The 18,874-nt window shown below is 40.6% G+C and overlaps 1 protein-coding gene across 1 annotated transcript; it reads right to left on the bottom strand.

Moving 5' to 3' along the window:
• Positions 1 to 46: 46 nt before the first annotated feature.
• Positions 47 to 17,178, bottom strand: BCL2A1 (BCL2 related protein A1). The gene is made up of 2 exons (XM_087704282.1): positions 16,651 to 17,178; positions 47 to 375 (listed from the first exon to the last, which is right to left on the bottom strand). The coding sequence occupies exons 1-2, from the start codon at positions 17,059 to 17,061 to the stop codon at positions 265 to 267; spliced, it is 522 nt and encodes a 173-aa protein (XP_087560408.1). The 5' UTR covers positions 17,062 to 17,178; the 3' UTR covers positions 47 to 264.
• Between the last annotated feature and the right edge of the window lie 1,696 nt (positions 17,179 to 18,874).

Genomic DNA, 18,874 nt, shown 5'->3' with positions numbered 1-18,874 from the left:
GAAATCTTGAGCAGTACTCTTGATGAGATAGAAATAATTTCTATGCTGAGCAGCTAAACCATTTATTTTACTGCACACTAATATCTGCAAACATTTCCCCCAAAGAAATATATATATGTATATATATATATATAATAAATAACATATAAATAAAGTTTGAAATATAATATTCTTTCCCCTTTCCCTTCTCAGTCTTCTACTAAGAGGGAAATGTTTCTGGAAGTCATCCCAGTGTAACATCCTCAAGAAAAGCATTGACCAGGTTTATGAGTGATATTGATTGAAGATGGAAAAAACAGCCAAGATCTTTGTCTTCAAAGTGGATAAGGATACCCAGGAGCCTCTATCCTCAAATTTTGTTATGAAGCCGTTCTCCTGCAAGCAAAGAGAAGAAAATGATGAGAATCACTTTTGTCTAAAGGCACCTGGCCAGAAACCAGGAAGTGTTCTGACCGAGGCTACCCAAAAGCATGAAGCAAACTCTTTGTCCCAGCAAAAATAAAAAAACCTTTTATTAATTTGCTGTGAATTCTGCTCATTCACATCCAGTAAAGTCTTTCAAGGGAGGATTTACAGTCACAGACCTTATCTGGCTTGGAGAGCTGCCAGGACGATATCTGCAAAACTTGGCAAGGAGTCTTGGAGAGTCATGAACCAATGAAGCAAACTAATTGTCTCCTGCAAACTCCACTCCCCTTTCGCTCCTCTTTTATGTCTTCTGGGAGGGGCCATTCACCGTCCACCTGCGGCCTTACTCCCAAGTCGACCCCTGTTCTTTAGCTGTTCCTTTGTCTGGCAACTCTGTGCATGCGCACACTGGGAACAGGCTCCAGCTGTTTGTCTGCCTCACTGATGTCTGACTCTGAAGGCAGCTGATAACTGGCATACGGCTCTGGCTCCCTCTCTGCCTCCGACACAGAGCCCTCATCAGAGCCTTCCCCAGACTCCAGGACTGGCCCATGTCCCTCACCAACTTCCCCACTGTCCGAATCTGCTGCCATCTCCTCTGGCTGCTGGTGGGCCACAACAGGAGGTGGTAAATTCTAATTAGGCATAAAAGCTCTCTGGGTGACTTTGAGCCAATCACAGAAGTTCTAGTCCTGCCTTAGGCATGAAAGCCAACTCCGGTGACTTTGAGCAAGTCCCTTTCTCTCAGCCCAGCCCACCTCACAGGGCCGCTGTGGGTAAAATAGGAGGAGGAAGGAGTACAGGTAGTCCTCAACAACAATCCAGTTAGTGACCGTTCCAAGTTACAACGGCACTGAAGAAGTGTGATTAATGACCGTTTTTTGCAGTGTCCCCATGATCATGTGATCAAAATTCAGGCGCTTTGGCAACTGGTTCATACTTACGACCGTTGCTGTGCCCTGAGGTCATGTGATCATCTTTTGCGACCTGACAAGCCAAGTGAATGGGGAAACCAAATTCACTTAACAACCATGCCACTGACTTATCCACCGCAGTGATCCGCTTAACAATTGTGGTAAGGACAGTCGTAAAATGGGGCAAAGCCCAGCTAACAAATATCTCACTTAACAACAGAAATTTTGGGCTCAATTGTGGCCGTAAGTCATGGACTACCTGTATCAGGTATGTTCATCACCTTGAGTAATTTATAACACTTAATAAAGGGACAAAAATAAATAAAATAAAAATACATTATACATAATTTGCAATGAATAAATACCCTTCCCCATTTTCGGGGAGGAGGGGAATTAAAGTCTGGTTGATTATCCTGGGAGCACTCAAAAGTATTGGATATGTTCGCTGCCTTGAGTTATTTGTTCAAAAAATAAAGGTGGGATATAAATAAATAATGTGACACAGTTGTTCGTAGTGCATAAAACCACACTTGGCCTTCACCTAGTGCTTGTGTGAACCAGCTGTTGTGGCTTGCAAATCACACAACATTTGGATCTGCTTGCTAAGTATCTTATGTCTTGGGCTATGGCGCTGGGGCCAAACTTCCTGTGAAAATAATAACTTTAAATATTTCACGGTAAAGGTAAAGGTTCCCCTTGTACATATGTGCTAGTCGTTCCTGACTCTAGGGGGCGGTGCTCATCTCCGTTTCAAAGCCGAAGAGCCAGTGCTGTCCGAAGATGTCGCTGTGGTATGTGGCCGGCATGACTAAATGCTGAAGGCGCACGGAACGCTGTTACCTTCCCACCAAAGATGGTGCGTATTTGTCTACTTGCATTTTTACATGCTTTCGAACTGCTAGGTTGGCAGATGCTGGGACAAGTAATGGGAGCTCACTCTGTTACGAGGGATTCGAACCGCCAAATTGCTGATCTTCTAATTGACAAGCTCAGCTTCTTGGCCACTGAGCCACCGCATCCCTTAAATATTTCAAATGAACTGTAAAAATGAGCCTTATCCGATGAGATCTCTTTTCACAAGGGTTCAAGCCCATGTTTGTTGCATGTTGATCATGCCAATGTTTTAACAAAATTGCAGTGTTTTATTTTGATTTTGGAGATTTATTGCTGCCATCTGGTGGATTTGGAGGTAGGACACTGCCATCAAGAGTGAACGGAAATGTAATGGAACAAGTAAAAAATAAAAAACCACCAGCAAGCTTGCAATTTTTTAAAAAATGCGTACATGCACCACAGCTATATATGCATAATTATGTCTTAAGGTTTCCCTCAGATAATTCCAAGACTTTTACTCCAGCAAGAAGAATATGAAACAGGGTCATAGAAGCTGCTGGCAGAATCAGAACAAAAAGACAACTGCCTGTGTTCCAAGAACATAGAACAAGACTTGGAAGGGACCTTGGAGATCTTCTAGTCCAAACCCCTGCTGGAGCAGAAGACCCTGTACCCTTTCAGACAAGTGCCTTTCCAATCTCCCCAGTGATGAAGCACCCACAACATCTGAAGACAAGCCATTCCATTGATTGATCATTCTCACTAAGGAAGAAAATTTCTCCTTAGTTCTAGGTTGCTTCTCTCCTTGAATAGTTTCCACCCATTGCTTCTTGTCCTACCCTCAGGTGCTTTGGAGAATAGCTTGACTCCCTCTTCTTTGTAGAAGCCCCTCAGATATTGGAAGACTGCTATCATGTCTCCCCATGTCCTTCTTTTCATCAGATTAGACATACCCACTTCCTGGCCCCCAATCATCTTTGTTGCTCTTCTCTGCACTCTTTCCAGGGTCTCAACGTCTTTTTTATACTGTGGTGGCCAGAGGTAGATGGAATATTCCAAGTGTGGTCACAGCCTAGGATTGCATTGGCATTTTTGGCATACTGTTCACACAATACACTGTCCAGATCAACCAAAGAGCAAAGTGATGTCACATTGCACGTTAAATTTTGTTAGTATTGAATGCCATTAAGTCTTATTTGGAGCTTAATAGTATAACAGAAGCCCGGTTCTTTTGGGTTATTATTTTGCCTCAGTACATTGTCTGAAGCCAAGCTGACCGCCATGAACGAGGTGCAATTTATTAGTTGGGCTCAAATGAGTTGGGAGGAATTTGCCCTCAGTTGCCATTTCTATTTTGCAGAAATTAAATGGAAACTCCAAGGGGGAAACATCATATGCTGTAGATGATACAAATGTGGCTCTCGGTTACACCCACCAGAAATCACACTGCAGATCAAGATGAATAGGGAACCCGTCATATACAGAAATTGAGAATTGTTATAATTCCCTGAAAGGAAGACTAGGGTTTTCCCCCAAACATCAAAGTGAAAAAGTCATCTTAGATTTGCAGAGAATACAGCTGCGAGGAGCCTTTTTCTATTTGATTCATCGATGGGGAATTCTGATTTCTTAAATGCAGGATCATTTTTCTTTTCCTTGACTACTGAGAGTGTCCCTGAAATGATGGGGGGGGGGGGAGAGGCTCCTGTCTGAAAGATCCCAGCAAGCCTGCAGTTAATTGAGAATCAATATTTTCAGGATTGCATTATAGGTTGCCAATATCACACCCTTTTGCCACGTTTCTTAGGAACACGGAAAAAAAAAACAACAACAGGCATTTTGCAAGTTCCTGTTCCGATGAGGAAGGGGAATATGCTATCGTGTGTCTTCTTTCTTCTGCTATGGCCAGTTTCTTTTGCTGTGTTTCAAGGCAAATAATTAGCAAACATAAAACCTCAAAGACAAGCCAGAGTTTGATTTAATATGTAACTTGTTGCCTTTTAGCGGCCTGCAGGAGTCTATTAAATAAACTAAAATAAACAAGGTGTGTGTGTGAGAGAGGGGGGAGGAGAGAGAGAGAATTAGTAATAAATGCCAATTACCCACTCAGAAAAAAATTCCACTGAGTTCTGCAGTATTATTACCACACTGTTGAATTTTTCTGATTTTTAGGAATAATGTTACCCCTATTGCATAGTAATAAACTCGTTGAATGTTTGATAGGATTCTATTGGGCTGTACTATCGAGTTGTACTTTATAAAGGCAGTATTTACTAAGATATTCATTCAAAGCCCTAGTCACTAATGAGAGTTTTCCATTTCAACATGCAAGTAGATTTACAGATGTCTTTTATATTTATTCGGCGTTTATTTATGGATACAATCAGAGGTGGGATTCAAATAATTTAACAACCGGTTCTCTGCCCTAATGATTTCTCCCAACAACCAGTTTGAGGAGATTACCCTGCTAAGGAAAGCAGGATCTCTTCATACGGCGGGCCAAATCACGATTCCAATCCTAGACAGTTTTTCCCAATGAGACACGGTAAGGCAACGTCTGGATGAAATGGCTACTCTGTCTTTCCAGAGTGCTATATTTATTAGAAAAGTCAGTTTACATTGCCATACATCAAGAAAATAACAAATGACACAAAGGAATTCACAATCCTCTACTAATCTTATCAAAGAAGTTTACAATATACCCTTAATCAACATCTTGTCAAAGGGAGGGTAGAAAAGAGTGATAGAAGGTTTACAATAGAAGATTTACAATTGAATAGTAAGTGGTATAGCTGGAGAATGTTTGAAAGGAAGATAGAGGCTATATATCACAGCAGGGAGTAACTGGGAGTTATAATTCAACATAGACAGTTTGGAAGTAACTGGTCCTTGTTACATGGCTGCATTTTTATGAGTTAGGTCACAAAGGTGTATGTTTGGAATAAGGTTTCTTCATCTCTGTGCTGATAATGGAAGGTAAACATTCGAGATGAATTACCAACACCTTTTTATCTGCATCTTTCCCAAGAAATACCTTTAGGCTCTGGCAAATGTCCACTAAAGATGTTTTGATGTCTTTAGCTAATTTACCAGCCTTATTATAAAGGTACAATCTGGGATTCCCACATCTCCCCTTTTTTTATTTTTTTTAAAAAGAGGGATCAATTTGCCATGGGGAGCTTTTTTCTTATGAATTCCCCATTCATCGGATATCCAGGAATTATTAATTCTGATGTGTTGGCAGCCACTAGTAGAGCATGCTTCTGGACCGTAGCCTCAACTATGCTTTGTATAGTGGAACGTAACAAGGGTATTATGCAAGGCAACATGATTAGTCCCAATAATATCATTCCAATGAAAAATATTCCTTGTTTCCAATTGTTAAAAATACCTCCAAGCCATCCATCAGTGTCCAACATGCCTTTCCAAGTTTGTACTGGCACATGCGCAGTTTGTATCATTGTTCGAGTAATTTTTTCTATTACAATTCCAGAATCATCAATCTGTATACAACAATTGCTAAGATTAAATTTTCCACAAACTCCGCCTTCGGCTGCAAGCAAATAGTCTAAGGCTAAACGATTTTGCATGATATAAGTTCTTGACAATACACTTTCTTTTGCAAGTTTGGTTAACGCCAATGCAGTTTCATTTGTAATTATTTCTAATACAGCTTGTAATCTAATAATTCTATTAATCATATATATGGGGGTTCTATAACCCCATGAACCATCTTGTGCCCACGTGGCGGGATCATAATATGCAATAATTCTCTCTGGGGGCCATTCGTCATCCTTCCAATTTCCTATCTTTATCCCTTTAGAGAGATTTACTGAACGTTTACGTCTTCCAAGAGTATCATATACAGGGACCCCCAATTTTTGTTTTTTCTCTATAGGAATTAGGAAGAATGAGGGTTGAATCGCCCCCAAGATGCATGACCCATACCACCCCGCGGGTAACATATTATAGGCAAAGTTACCACATATCCAGTATAACCCATCAGGTGAATTCCACACAATAGTATCATTTTCAGGATCTGAAAGTCCTTGCAATTTAGTCACTTTCAGCAATGAGTTTTCAGGTTGGGTCATATTAATTTGTGAAACCCAAGTATTATTTTCCCATTCATTAGAACATTTTAGAAATCCCATAGGTTTGTTTCTTTTGATCCGATTGTTTTTATTTCTGGTATAACATATATGACCTATTATATGGGAAGTAACTTGCCAGGTTTCATTGAAGTTATTATTAAAGGTAAAATTCCCTTGCCATAGTGCTATCTCCGTATAATTTGCTTCCTGAACGTGCCACGGCCAACGGTCTCCCATAGTAGTACCTCCACATACAAAACAATTTTTTAACATAAGTTCTGTGGCAACTTCCTGGGCCAAATTAATAAACATATTTTTTGCTCGTGGAGGTGTAGGTAGATCATTAAGTTTAGCAATTTCCTGTTCATAACTCCAGAAAAACTTTACAGGTTGATTAGTTAATCTTGTTGCTTCAGTCTTTATAATAATATATCCATAAGGATCCTTTCCTGTTTTATCTATACCAATACCATAATGATAATATCGGGTACCCAAGGTACCTGCTATCTGTGCGGAAAGGCAGAGTGGGGTACAGTGATGGGATCGACAATTAGTAGTGGTTGGAGTAACAGAAAGATTGAAATTATTAGGTCCATAACCACTTGTATACCAATACACACTTGGTTGGGTATAGCCTCCATACGATGAAATCGTTGAGCGAGTAAATAAATATCTACGATTTTTGATATATGATTGTTCCCATGACTGTCCTCCACAGAGTACCCCTGCGGATCCCCCTCCTTGCCCTTTTTCAATTGCTAAACATGTATCAAAACAAACAGTAATAGGTGCTATCCCCCTTGAAACATTATGGGCTATGTACCCTAATAATCTTTGTGCTGTATGAAATTCATGTTTTAAACCAGATCCTCCTTTATAGCCATAAACATAGATACTACTTGTTACAGGTCCTACCGCCTTTGGTTCATAACATTGTATCCCATTTGGTGTATAGCACTGATTGTATTGTGTATTGTTATGTGTGCATGGTGGTATTATAGTTCCATTACATTCAGGCTTCATAGTATAATATATTAAGGTCATAGAAATTCTTGTGCCTTGTTTGGTTTTTTGTAAACAGGCTGTGCAAATGTCCTCTTTTATCTCTCTTTTTTGTAAATGACTATGTAAACCTCTTCCCCTCTCTTGTTGATAACTCAATAATGCTAAAAACCATTCACTAACTGGGGGAAATTTTATACTTACCCTTGAAGTTACTTCTGTTTTTATTATTTTATTAGGTAACCCTTTTTGATATTGTATACATTGATACCAACCTATAGAGTTTTCTGTGATGATTATTCTAATTTGTGATAAACAACCATTCTCTTTCGGGTGGGAATTACCTCTCACATACCTGGAAGCCTTTTTGTATTTTGCAGGCAAAAATCGCCATGTAATCAAGCATGGTGCTTCTGGATTTTTCAAATGACAAGTTAAAGTAACTTGTGTATTGGCTTCTCCATATGTATTGTGAGGGTAAATACACATTCCTTGAGAATTGCAGTTTTCCCTAGCAGAATACGGAATCATTGCTCTTTTTGAGCGGTTGTGTAGGAAAGGAATCTCTTGGATATCCCCTATTATTCCCTTCTTAGTTTTACGTTCGTATTTACATGCTCCCCAAACTATTAAGAGTAAAATGCCCATCCCCAATACCATACCCAAAAGGTGCAATATAAAATGCTTAAAAGACATAGGAGTAACCCAGAAATCCCAAAAACCCATTTCTTGTCCAGGCAAAGGTTCTCTGATAAATGGGCATCGGGGTTGTCGCACCCTTGGGACATAGGGATGGCCAATGACTTGTTCCGGGCGGATCTTCATCTTAGGTATCAAAAGAGGGGTCAAGAGATCCTTGGTGATAATGGTTATAAGAAGGAATGTCAATAGCTTGTTGCACCGTTGGTGTGATACGAAGTTCAGTGTGAGATGGATTGGTGTAGGAAAAATATTCCTCAAGATATTGTTCAATTATCACAATGTCACACGGAATCTTGCAGTGGGTGCAAAGCACACAGTAAATGCAGTGAGAGCAACAGCAGGCCTCGCAGGGACAGAGGCAAAACCAGCACATTGAGTGCAATAGCAGGTTAGTCGTCTGTCGTTTGGAACAGAAGAGACAGGCTTGCTTCTGGATTCTTTGTGTTATCCGTTCCTACCGCTTTCTCATGGAACGGTCGCACGCATCTTCCAGGAACCCACAAAACCTTGTCTGGAAGTTGCACGGCAGCGTAACCTCGTCCCCAGGTCACGAGCTCCACTGGTCCTTTCCACTGAGGGTCTGGTAATTGCCTGTAATAAACAAGAGGGCGGGGAGAGACTACACTATTGCTATTCTGAAAATGCCTCTCTGCCGCTGTGGAGGCTATAGGCGAGCCTGTAAGATTTAAAAAATTCTGAGTGTACAAAGCTTTACTCAGACGGTTTTGAATTTCAGGCAGCCCTATCTTAAAGGTATCTTTTTGCTTTTCAAGCATCATTTTTAAGGTTAAATTTGCTCTTTCTACTATTCCTTGTCCTTGGGAATTGTATGGAATGCCAAACTTATGAATAATCTTCCACTGATCGCAAAAGGTAGCGAAAGCAGAACTGCTATACGCAGATCCGTCGTCTGTCTTAATTTCCAAGGGATTTCCTAGGACTGAAAAGGAACGTATACAATGGTTAATCACCTGCTTCGCTGTCTCCCCTCTCTGTGGAGTTGCAAAAATAAAACCTGAAAAGGTATCCACTGTGACGTGAATATATTTCCAGGGTGCGAAGGGAGGGTATTGTGTAACGTCCATTTGCCATATCTCACATCGTTTAATTCCTCGGGGGTTTACCCCCATGGGAATCGCTGTTCCCTGCTTGCTGCAGGTTGAGCATTGCTGGATAATCGCCACAGCTTCTGTTTTTGAAATTCCAAACATCTTCATCAAGGCTTTTGCATTTTGATGAAAATATTCATGGCTTTCCCATGGGGTTGCAAATCCAACAAAACTTTCCCTAGCAGCTTTATCTGCATAATCATTCCCTTCTGTTAATATCCCAGGAAATGGTTGATGACTCCTGATATGAGCCACAAAATATTGAAATTTTCTGTCTACTATTAATTGCTGTAACTGTAAAAACATATCTAATAATTGCTTATCTAATGCTGGTGAAAGATAGGCATCAAACAAATTATTAATTACTTGATAAACATACAAAGAGTCCACAATTAAATTAATTTCTTGGTCTTTAAGCTTCTCAAAGGCCAAAATGGAAGCAGCTAATTCAGAACGTTGTGCTGAACTCTGGGGGGCAGTGTGATAAGTTATCCACTGTCCTGAGATCTGATACACACAAGCTCCCCTATTTTTTGTTCCATCAGCAAAAACTGTAACTGCTCCTTTAATAGGTAATTTACTTTGTAGCGAAGCCAATTGCAGGTGTTGTTGATTCAGCAACAAAAACCTGTAATCTGTGGGAAGGTGGTATTTAATTGTCCCTAAATAGTCACTTAAGGCCAATTGAAGTGCATCTGATATTTGAAAATACTTCTCCCACCATGGTAATGGGAATGGGACATAAATAATTTCTGGATCCATCCCCACCACAGCTCGAGCTCTCTCTCTTAACTTTATAATTATCTGGGATAACAATAAAGGTTTTGTTGAAACCGTCCTTCCTTGGGTGTTTGATAAATGTATCCATTCTATGATAAAAACCCTTTGTTGTTGTGTTTGCAATAAACATCCTGTGGGCAAGTTCTTAGTATTGAAAATAGCTGCTGAAAGAGGAGCGTGTGAAATCATCCTATCTACCCACTTCTTTGCTAAGGCCCTTTCAATGACCTGAATACACTGTTTTTCTCTCTCCCCTATTGTTAGTATTGAAGCAGGCTCTTTCCTCCCTGCCAGTAATGCAAATAAAGGTTGTAACTGACTTGTGGTTAAACCCATGTAAGAACGTGCCCAATTAATTGAACCCAAGTATTGTTGTAATTGCACCAAACTACATTTATCCATTTCAGGCAATTTTGGAATTACTGGTGAGGCATAAGTTGTCATTATCTTGTGTCCTAAGTACAAATACGGTGGCATCGTTTGAATTTTTTCTGAAGCAATTTTAAAACCTTTATTATTAAGTTCTTGCATAATTTCTTTTACCACTTCTGGGCGTGTATCTAGTGCATTCTTTTCTGTTGCCAATAAGATATCATCCATGTAGTGGTAGAATAAAGTACCCCTATATTTGGCTCTAAAATGTTTTAAAATTTTATTTATATAATATTGACAAAGAGTTGGGCTATTCAGCATTCCCTGAGGTAAAACTCTCCACTGATATCTTATTGTAGGTTCACTGTAATTTAAAACAGGAATAGTGAAAGCGAATAATATTCTGTCCTTTTTATGCAGAGGGATAGAGAAGAAAGCATCTTTTAAATCAATAACTGTTAATTCATAATTCTGAGGAATTATGTTAGGATTGGGTAAACCACATTGCAGAGGTCCCATGGGAGTTATCACTTCATTTATCTTTCTTAAATCCTGAAGCATCCTCCACCTTCCTGATTTCTTCTTTATTAAAAATACAGGAGTATTATAAGGGCTATTTGATAATTCTATCTTTTTATCTAATAACAACTGTTGAACAATTTCTTTTAAGGCTTCTAATTTAACAATAGGAAGTGGCCATTGATTAATCCAAATGGGTGTGCTATTCTTTAATGTAAGCTTCATTAAGGGATCCATTTACAAGCAATTAGAGGTCTTTGGATTTCTTTGTTAGTTTATCCCTTTCTGGGACACACACTCATCCAGAAAAAACACTCTGCTTTTCTAACACTTCTCAGGTCCCTCCCCTTCTCTACTCTGCACTCTCTCAATTAATCTGGAAACAATAGCACACACACGTACCTTTAAACAACCTTGCAATTTGCTGTTTCTTTAAAAAAGAAACCCAAGTACCTTCATACCAACTTCTACCACCAATACACATCTGCACTGCAACTGAAACGCCCGTGCAAATTGATTTCACATTCAAAAATCCCTTTTTTCTTCAAGCCCAGCAACTATCACCACCGTTTCAAAAATTCATTAGCATACACACTCCCCCCGCTACTCCTGTTCCCTTCCAAAGAACAGCTTAGGGGGAAGAGAAAAGGGGGGGAAAAACTCACACAGACGATCACTTACACAGGCACGTAGCACAAAACAGCACCTTTCAGACTTTGTCACTTTAAATCTTTAAATCTCTTTCCCTTAAAAAGCTGATGAGTCTTCCTCCAAGCAGCCGGGGAAACTCAAAAAGCAGTTTAAATCCTAACTGCTCTTTCACAGCTTCAAACCCAAATGAACTTATTTATTTAGTCAGCTGGCCAAACATATCACCATCAATCCAATTCAATTTTACACATTATTAAAAGCACCTAAAAGTTTTTTAACAGACATCACATCAAGGCAATCAAGTCCAATTACCTAGGTCTTCCCATTCAGTCAGGCTTTACCTCGTAAAAACCAACTATTAACAGCTTTTCAACACATCCCTTTTCCTTCCTACTAAGCAGCCATTACCATCATTTCCAACATTCATAAAAAAATAAAGAAAATCCCAACTCCTCTCCAGGTGTGAGAAAAAAATTATCCACATGCACCTCATGAAACGAAACTTTTAAGCCTGGGGAATGTATTGCCACTTTAAATCCTCATGGCTCTTTTTCCCTAAAGAATTTGAGGCTCGTGCTCCAAGCAGGGGGAGGAGAAAAACAAACAAACTCAGAGAACAGTTTAAATCCTAACTGCGTTTCCTCCCCCCACAGAAAAGGCTTTGTTGGGGGTAGAAAGCTCCCAGAAAATCAGTTAAACACACGGCAGAAGCAAGGATAAAACTTTTAAAACATTTACTGGCTATTACCTTGAGGGTGTACAAAAACTTAGGCACACATTTACACAAAAATAAGGAAAAAATAAGAATAAGAAGTGAAAGAGGCAAAACTCTCAGGTTTCCACATCCTACATTCCCAGTACAATTTATTAAATTAGGGAAGGTACACATTCATGCATGCACAAAAACATTTTTCTCCATTCCAATTCAAATCCCATAAATCAATTACTCTATGAAACATCTGTGAAAAAAATTTAGGTACTCAGGATGAGAAAAAACTTAAGAAAGACATCGTAAGAGGGACATCGTGGGGGGTAATAGAAGAGAGGCAGACGAGATCATTGAATATAAAAAGGAAGATAAGAAGCAGCCTGTTGTGAGAAGCAGAATGCCCCCAGGCTATTCCTCCCCCCTTTCCTGACAGTGAGTCAGGTTAGGAAGCAGGCAGAAACTTTCTCTAAAGAGAAATGCTCTGATGCTGAGGAGTTTTACGGACTAGGACTACGGGGGACAAAGAAATGCATATAAGGAGAAAGGAAGCCTCGAATTCAAAGTGTGAATTTAATAAAGAGGTTTCCAAATATGGCAGGGGGGTGCACGCAAGCAATCAACAGTCTCTAGATCTCTTTAGTTACTACAATCACGCCTAATCCTTAAGGGAAAAAATCCTTAAGTTAACAATCAACTTAAACAAATTAGCTCAAGTTTTTAATGGGCAGGAAATTTTAGACAGAAAATTATCCTGCTTTTTCCATACATGGAGGCAATCTCATTCCAATGTTAAGGTTGCCCCAAATTGGGAAAGCAAATCCCTTCCCCAAAGATTAACATGCAATTTTAAAACAACCGGGCGGATACGTGCCTTATTTGCTGAACCTGGAATTGAGACCTCTAACCACTCTGCACTGGACTGGGCCAACTGGACCCCACCTACTCCTTTAACAGCAGCGGTTGATTGTAAGGGCCAAGAAGAGGGCCATTGAGCAGAGCTTATCACTGAAACGTCAGCGCCCGTGTCTAAGATACCAGAAAAGGGAATGCCATTAAGAATTATGGTCAAAAAAGGTTTTTGAGCTTTTACTCCTGTGGTAAAGTAATTTTCATGTGTAGTAATCAATTCTCCCAAAGGCACCTTTTCACAATGCCTCAGAGGATTATATCCATAGGGATTAACTTCTAAAGAGACAGGGATAACAATAGCAGCATTTTCCCCCCCCTTTACTGTGAGCGGGCTGTCACAGATGCAAGCCAAAGCTAGAGAAGAGATGTCCGTACTTTCTAGCAGGAAGGGTGAGGCTAGGATCTTACGGGATATAAGGTCCCTATGGGGGTACATAATTAAGGGGGTTGCTGGTGGAAAATGGGCTGCTGACATATTTAATGGCAAAAAATATACTAATCCAGGAGTAAACATTTCAACTGTTTCTGAAGCTTGAATTATTACTGATTGCACAATTGCATCTTTTTCTGCAAAATCCACTGGTTTTCTTGGGGAGGTAACGATAGCAATGGGTTCAGGTTTATCAGATGGTAGTGAAACTATGGATTTATGATTTTTTGAAATAAATTCTGGACAGTTTACGTTAAAAGTGGCTCCTTTGATTAGCGGGCTGGAGTCACGCCCGCTGTTTAGTTTCCCGAATACTGTTGTCTATTTTCACTTTCTTTCTGACTGTTTTTCCCCCTACACTCCCTTCCCCAATGGCCATTTTTCCCACATTTGGGACAAGGGGTCTTAGGTCTGGCCCCCTCATATTTAATGGGTGTTCCTGCCCCCCCCCCTGGGGCCCTGCACTGATTTTTAAAATGACCTGGCTTTCCACAATTAAAACAATTTCCCATCCTTGGTCCTCTAGATTTTTGATTATTTTGACTTATTACAAACGCATCGGCCATCAATTGTGCCTGATACGTAGCAGACCCTACCACTGAGGCTTTGCGTAAATAGTCTACCAGCCTCTTTGTTGAATCCCCTCTTAACGGCTCTAAAACCCTTTTACAGTCTTCATTAGCATTTTCAAATGCTAGCTTCATCATCAGTTCCTTTCTGGCTACAGCATTATCAATTTCTCTATTTATTACAGTCTGCAATCTCTCTACAAAGGTACTATATGGCTCTCCATTTTCCTGTCTGATAGAAATAAAATTAGAAGTGCTTGCAGATTTCATGTCATCTAGATGACCAAAGGCAAAAACTGCAGCTCTTCCGGTCACTTTTAAAGAATCCCTAGGGATGGCCATTTGTTGAGCCTGTGTTTTAAAATTGCCTGATCCCTGCAGTTGTGCGACAGGAAAATTGGCATTGGTGCCGTGTAACACCATGCATTGTTCTCGGAAAATGGATTTCCAAAGCATGGCTTGCGTCATGCTAAGGACTGCCTTTGCCATCGAATACCATTCTATAGGTAACATAACATAGTTATCAGCTACATTTGCAAATAAACCTTGAACATATGGAGACAATAAGCCGTAAGTTGTTATGGCTGATTTTAGATCTTTTAAAACACTAGGTGGCAAGGGAGTGTGCACAGGATTTCGTCCTGTAAAATCAACGGGGAAAGCAGCTAACAATTTTAAGTCCTCTAATGTCACATTGTCACCACTTCTTGCTTTCTCCATTCCTGTGGTGAGAGGTCCATATGGACACTGATCATTTAAAACTGAGTAAATTTGAGATTTCTCTTCCTGAGGAGCTTGCTGTATAATTTCCTCTTTTATTTTTTCTATAATCTCTGTTGTAATCTCCTGCTTTACCTTCTCTACAATCTCTGCTGTTCCTTTTTCATATTTTTGAGGGATATTAGACCCTTCTTCTGGAGGAGTGTGCTGCAAAATTTCCTTTTTGATTTCTCTTTCTACTCTCCCTCCAGCTTTTATTGTTACATCCTCATATTTGGGAGGGGCGGTTGGTGTTAAAGTTGTTGATTCACCCGCCTGCTTTTTTGAAAAAGTAACTGTGTCTCCGTGATGGAGACAGAGGGCAGTTAAAACTTTTTTCCAATTTATTAATATAATTGGGAGTGCCCTGGGCTCCTCGTGCAAATAGGAGCCTATTTCCGCCCATATGTCTATATTAAGAGACCCAAAAGTTGGATAGCACGGGCAGTTCTGCCAAATGTATCTCATTAATTCCTGAATTCCTGTTTTGGTAGGAAATTCACTTTTCTCCTTTAATATAATTTCATAAGCCATAACAATCTGTCTAAGCTCCTTAAGGTGAGCCTTCTGCTCTTTAGACCAACCTGTCCCCCTAAGGCGGGCCGTCTGCCCTGTAGACAAATTTCCTCCCATACTCACGGATTTGCGCTGAGTGAGCGTTGGAAGTTGTTAGGCACGCCAGAGACTGGAAGTCCCTTTTCTGCGTCACACCTCGACGGATGCTTCGTTGTGAAAGTAGATCACGTCGGAGGTCACCAAATGAGGAGATTACCCTGCTAAGGAAAGCAGGATCTCTTCATACGGCGGGCCAAATCACGATTCCAATCCTAGACAGTTTTTCCCAATGAGACACGGTAAGGCAACGTCTGGATGAAATGGCTACTCTGTCTTTCCAGAGTGCTATATTTATTAGAAAAGTCAGTTTACATTGCCATACATCAAGAAAATAACAAATGACACAAAGGAATTCACAATCCTCTACTAATCTTATCAAAGAAGTTTACAATATACCCTTAATCAACATCTTGTCAAAGGGAGGGTAGAAAAGAGTGATAGAAGGTTTACAATAGAAGATTTACAATTGAATAGTAAGTGGTATAGCTGGAGAATGTTTGAAAGGAAGATAGAGGCTATATATCACAGCAGGGAGTAACTGGGAGTTATAATTCAACATAGACAGTTTGGAAGTAACTGGTCCTTGTTACATGGCTGCATTTTTATGAGTTAGGTCACAAAGGTGTATGTTTGGAATAAGGTTTCTTCATCTCTGTGCTGATAATGGAAGGTAAACATTCGAGATGAATTACCAACACCTTTTTATCTGCATCTTTCCCAAGAAATACCTTTAGGCTCTGGCAAATGTCCACTAAAGATGTTTTGATGTCTTTAGCTAATTTACCAGCCTTATTATAAAGGTACAATCTGGGATTCCCACACCAGTTCACCAAACTGTTCAGGACCGGTTAACAACCGGTTCTCCCGGAGTGGTGCGAACTGGCTGAATCCCACCACTGGATACAATACTACTGATTTACGGTAAGATTTAATCAAACAATGCAGTATCTTAGAAGCTGAGGGATCAGCAGTAAAATTCAGTATTGTTAAATCAATGCGTTGCATTATTATGAGCTATTAAATTGATATCAAGTTCTGTGAGCTTTTGGTCTCGCGTTCTGCGTGAAAAACTAATGAAGCTAAAGGGCAAACAGCGAAGGCGAAAAGAGAAGAGGATGAGATGTTGGATAATGTCAGTTTGAGTTTGGACAGACTCAGAGAGACAGCGGGGTGGGGGAGGGCTTGCATGCTGTGGTCCATCTGGTTGTGAAGAGTCGGAACACAAACTTAGCGTCTGAACAATAAAAAGGCAAACTCGGGCTGAGAAAACTTACCCATCCTCCATTCTCGCTGATCCACTTTCCTTTGGTGCTCACGATATAGTCTGTGATGAAATAAGAGATCTGTTTCAAGTTTTCTTTTGCCAACGGTCCTTGGAGTTTTTTGGCCAGGATGCCACCGAACAGGAATATTGTCAGAATGCGTCCCCAGTTAATTTCGCCATCCACAAATTCGTTTTCCATCACTTGGCTGAAAACGTGACTGGCTCCTTCTACCGAATGAATCTCCAGTGAGTCCACGTAAGGTCTCAGCTTGTCTTCTACCTCTCTCTGAGCAGACGATCCCGCTTTACGGAGGACTTCAGCCACCCTGTTTGGGGCTGCTGAGAGTTGAGCCTCTTGACAAATGTACTTCAGATAATCTTGCACCAAGGTGTTCACATAAAGGAAATTGCAGCTTTCCATTTGAAAAAAAAAAGAATAAATAACTTGCCGAGGACAAAAGAAGAAGGACTTGATTCTCAGCAGAGCTTTCAAGAATGTGTGGCCTGTCGCCTGGCAATTCACGAAACAACTTCAGCTTTTTCCATCGGAGGGTGGAATTTTCCTTTTTTCAAAGCCTCGTCAATAACCATCACGGTGCGTGTAAAATATCCCTATGTAAATCAACCTAGCACATGTGATTAGGAAGTGAAAGTTTTGCGATCAGAGGGAGGGAAAAATACAGCAGCTGTGTAGCTGAGCCTTCTAACATGATTTATTCTCGCAATTCAATTTAGAGGAAGTGTTGAAACCCTACTATATCAAATAAAAGATAAAATTAAATCTGGTTTAAGGTTACCAAATCCAGGAGGCTTATTCTGATACAAGTGCCATGTGTGTTGGATACTATTTCGACATTTCACTAATGAACTTGGAACATGCAACCCACACTCTGTTTCTCTGTTTTCCGTTTCTTATATGACAAAGTTTTCGTTTCCATGAGGCATGGGTTCTTTTCTACGCCAAGCACACATATGTGACTCTTATAATTATTGATATTAATCGGCACATTTCCATGTGATAGTTATTTAAGAATAGGAAATGTGTAGTTCCCCAAATCAAGGAATACGTGTGATTTATGCTTCCTGACAAAGCATAAATCACATGCTTAGTCCCAAAACCCCTCTTTTATTTAAACAGCTGTGGATTATGGTCATTCACAGCCCGTAATGATTCACAAACAGTCTGGGAAGAGTCCGACAGATGCAGAGGTGGGTTCCTACCAGTTCGCACCTATTCGGTAGAACCGGTTCGTCAAATCTACCGAACCGGTTAGAAGAGGTTCTACCAGTGGACCCGGAAAGCAGGCCACACCTACAGAAGAGGTTCCAAAAAATTTTGAAACCCACCACTGACACACACACACACACAGACAGATTGACACAGAGAGAGAAAGAGAAAGAAAGGAAGAAAGAAAGAAAAGAAAGAAAGAAGAAAAAGAGTGAGAGAGAGATGAAAGAAAAAAAGAAAAAAGGGACAGAGAGACAAAAGGAAGGAGAGAGAGAGAGAGAGAGAGAATGGCCAGCAAGCCACTCCCACCAGGTCACATGGCCAGCAAGCCACTCCCACAAAGGAGGCCTCACCCACAGAGTAGGTTCCAAAATTTTTTGAAACCCACCACTGGACAGATGTCTGCCATAGTTTTTCAGGTTAATGCTGATAAGCACCCAGCTTTATCTCCCTTGAAAGGCTGCCAGAGACCAAATTGCCAATTAGTTTTGCAAGGCCAAATGGATCACAGAGTCAAACAGAGCTTCAGAGTTTGAACCGACCAGAATGAACAAAATTGTTTCCTGCAAAGGCTCATGTCCGTTTGCTCCTATTTTATGTCTAATGGGAGGGGCCAATCACCTCCAAGCCTTACTCCCAAGCCGCCCCTTTTGTCTTAACTGTTCTGGCTGCTCTGCGCATGCGCACACTGGGAATAGGCTTACACTGTTCTTCTGCCTCGCTGATGTCAGACTCCGGAGGCTCCAGAGGGAGCACATCACTACCTGATGGCCTTGGCCCCCTCTCTGCCTCTGACACAGAGCCCTCATCAGAGCCTTCCCCAGACTCCAGGACTGGGCCATGTTCCTCCCCAACCTCCTCACTGTCCGGCAGCCCACAACAATACCAGACAGACAAATGTCAAACAATAAACAACAACCTAATCCAGGAACCACCAAGAACTCTCCCATCAACACTGACAGAGAGCACACTTCTTCTAGCACTGGTGATGGTACCTAGTTAGGTA

The sequence above is a fragment of the Thamnophis sirtalis genome, unplaced genomic scaffold (assembly GCF_051295495.1).
Source record: "Thamnophis sirtalis isolate CommonGarterSnake01/CBP01778 unplaced genomic scaffold, rThaSir2_p1.2 scaffold_2, whole genome shotgun sequence".
In the NCBI taxonomy this organism is placed as follows: Eukaryota; Metazoa; Chordata; class Lepidosauria; order Squamata; family Natricidae; genus Thamnophis; species Thamnophis sirtalis.
Note: the sequence above shows the minus strand (reverse complement) of the source record. Positions and strands in the feature narration are given on the sequence as shown.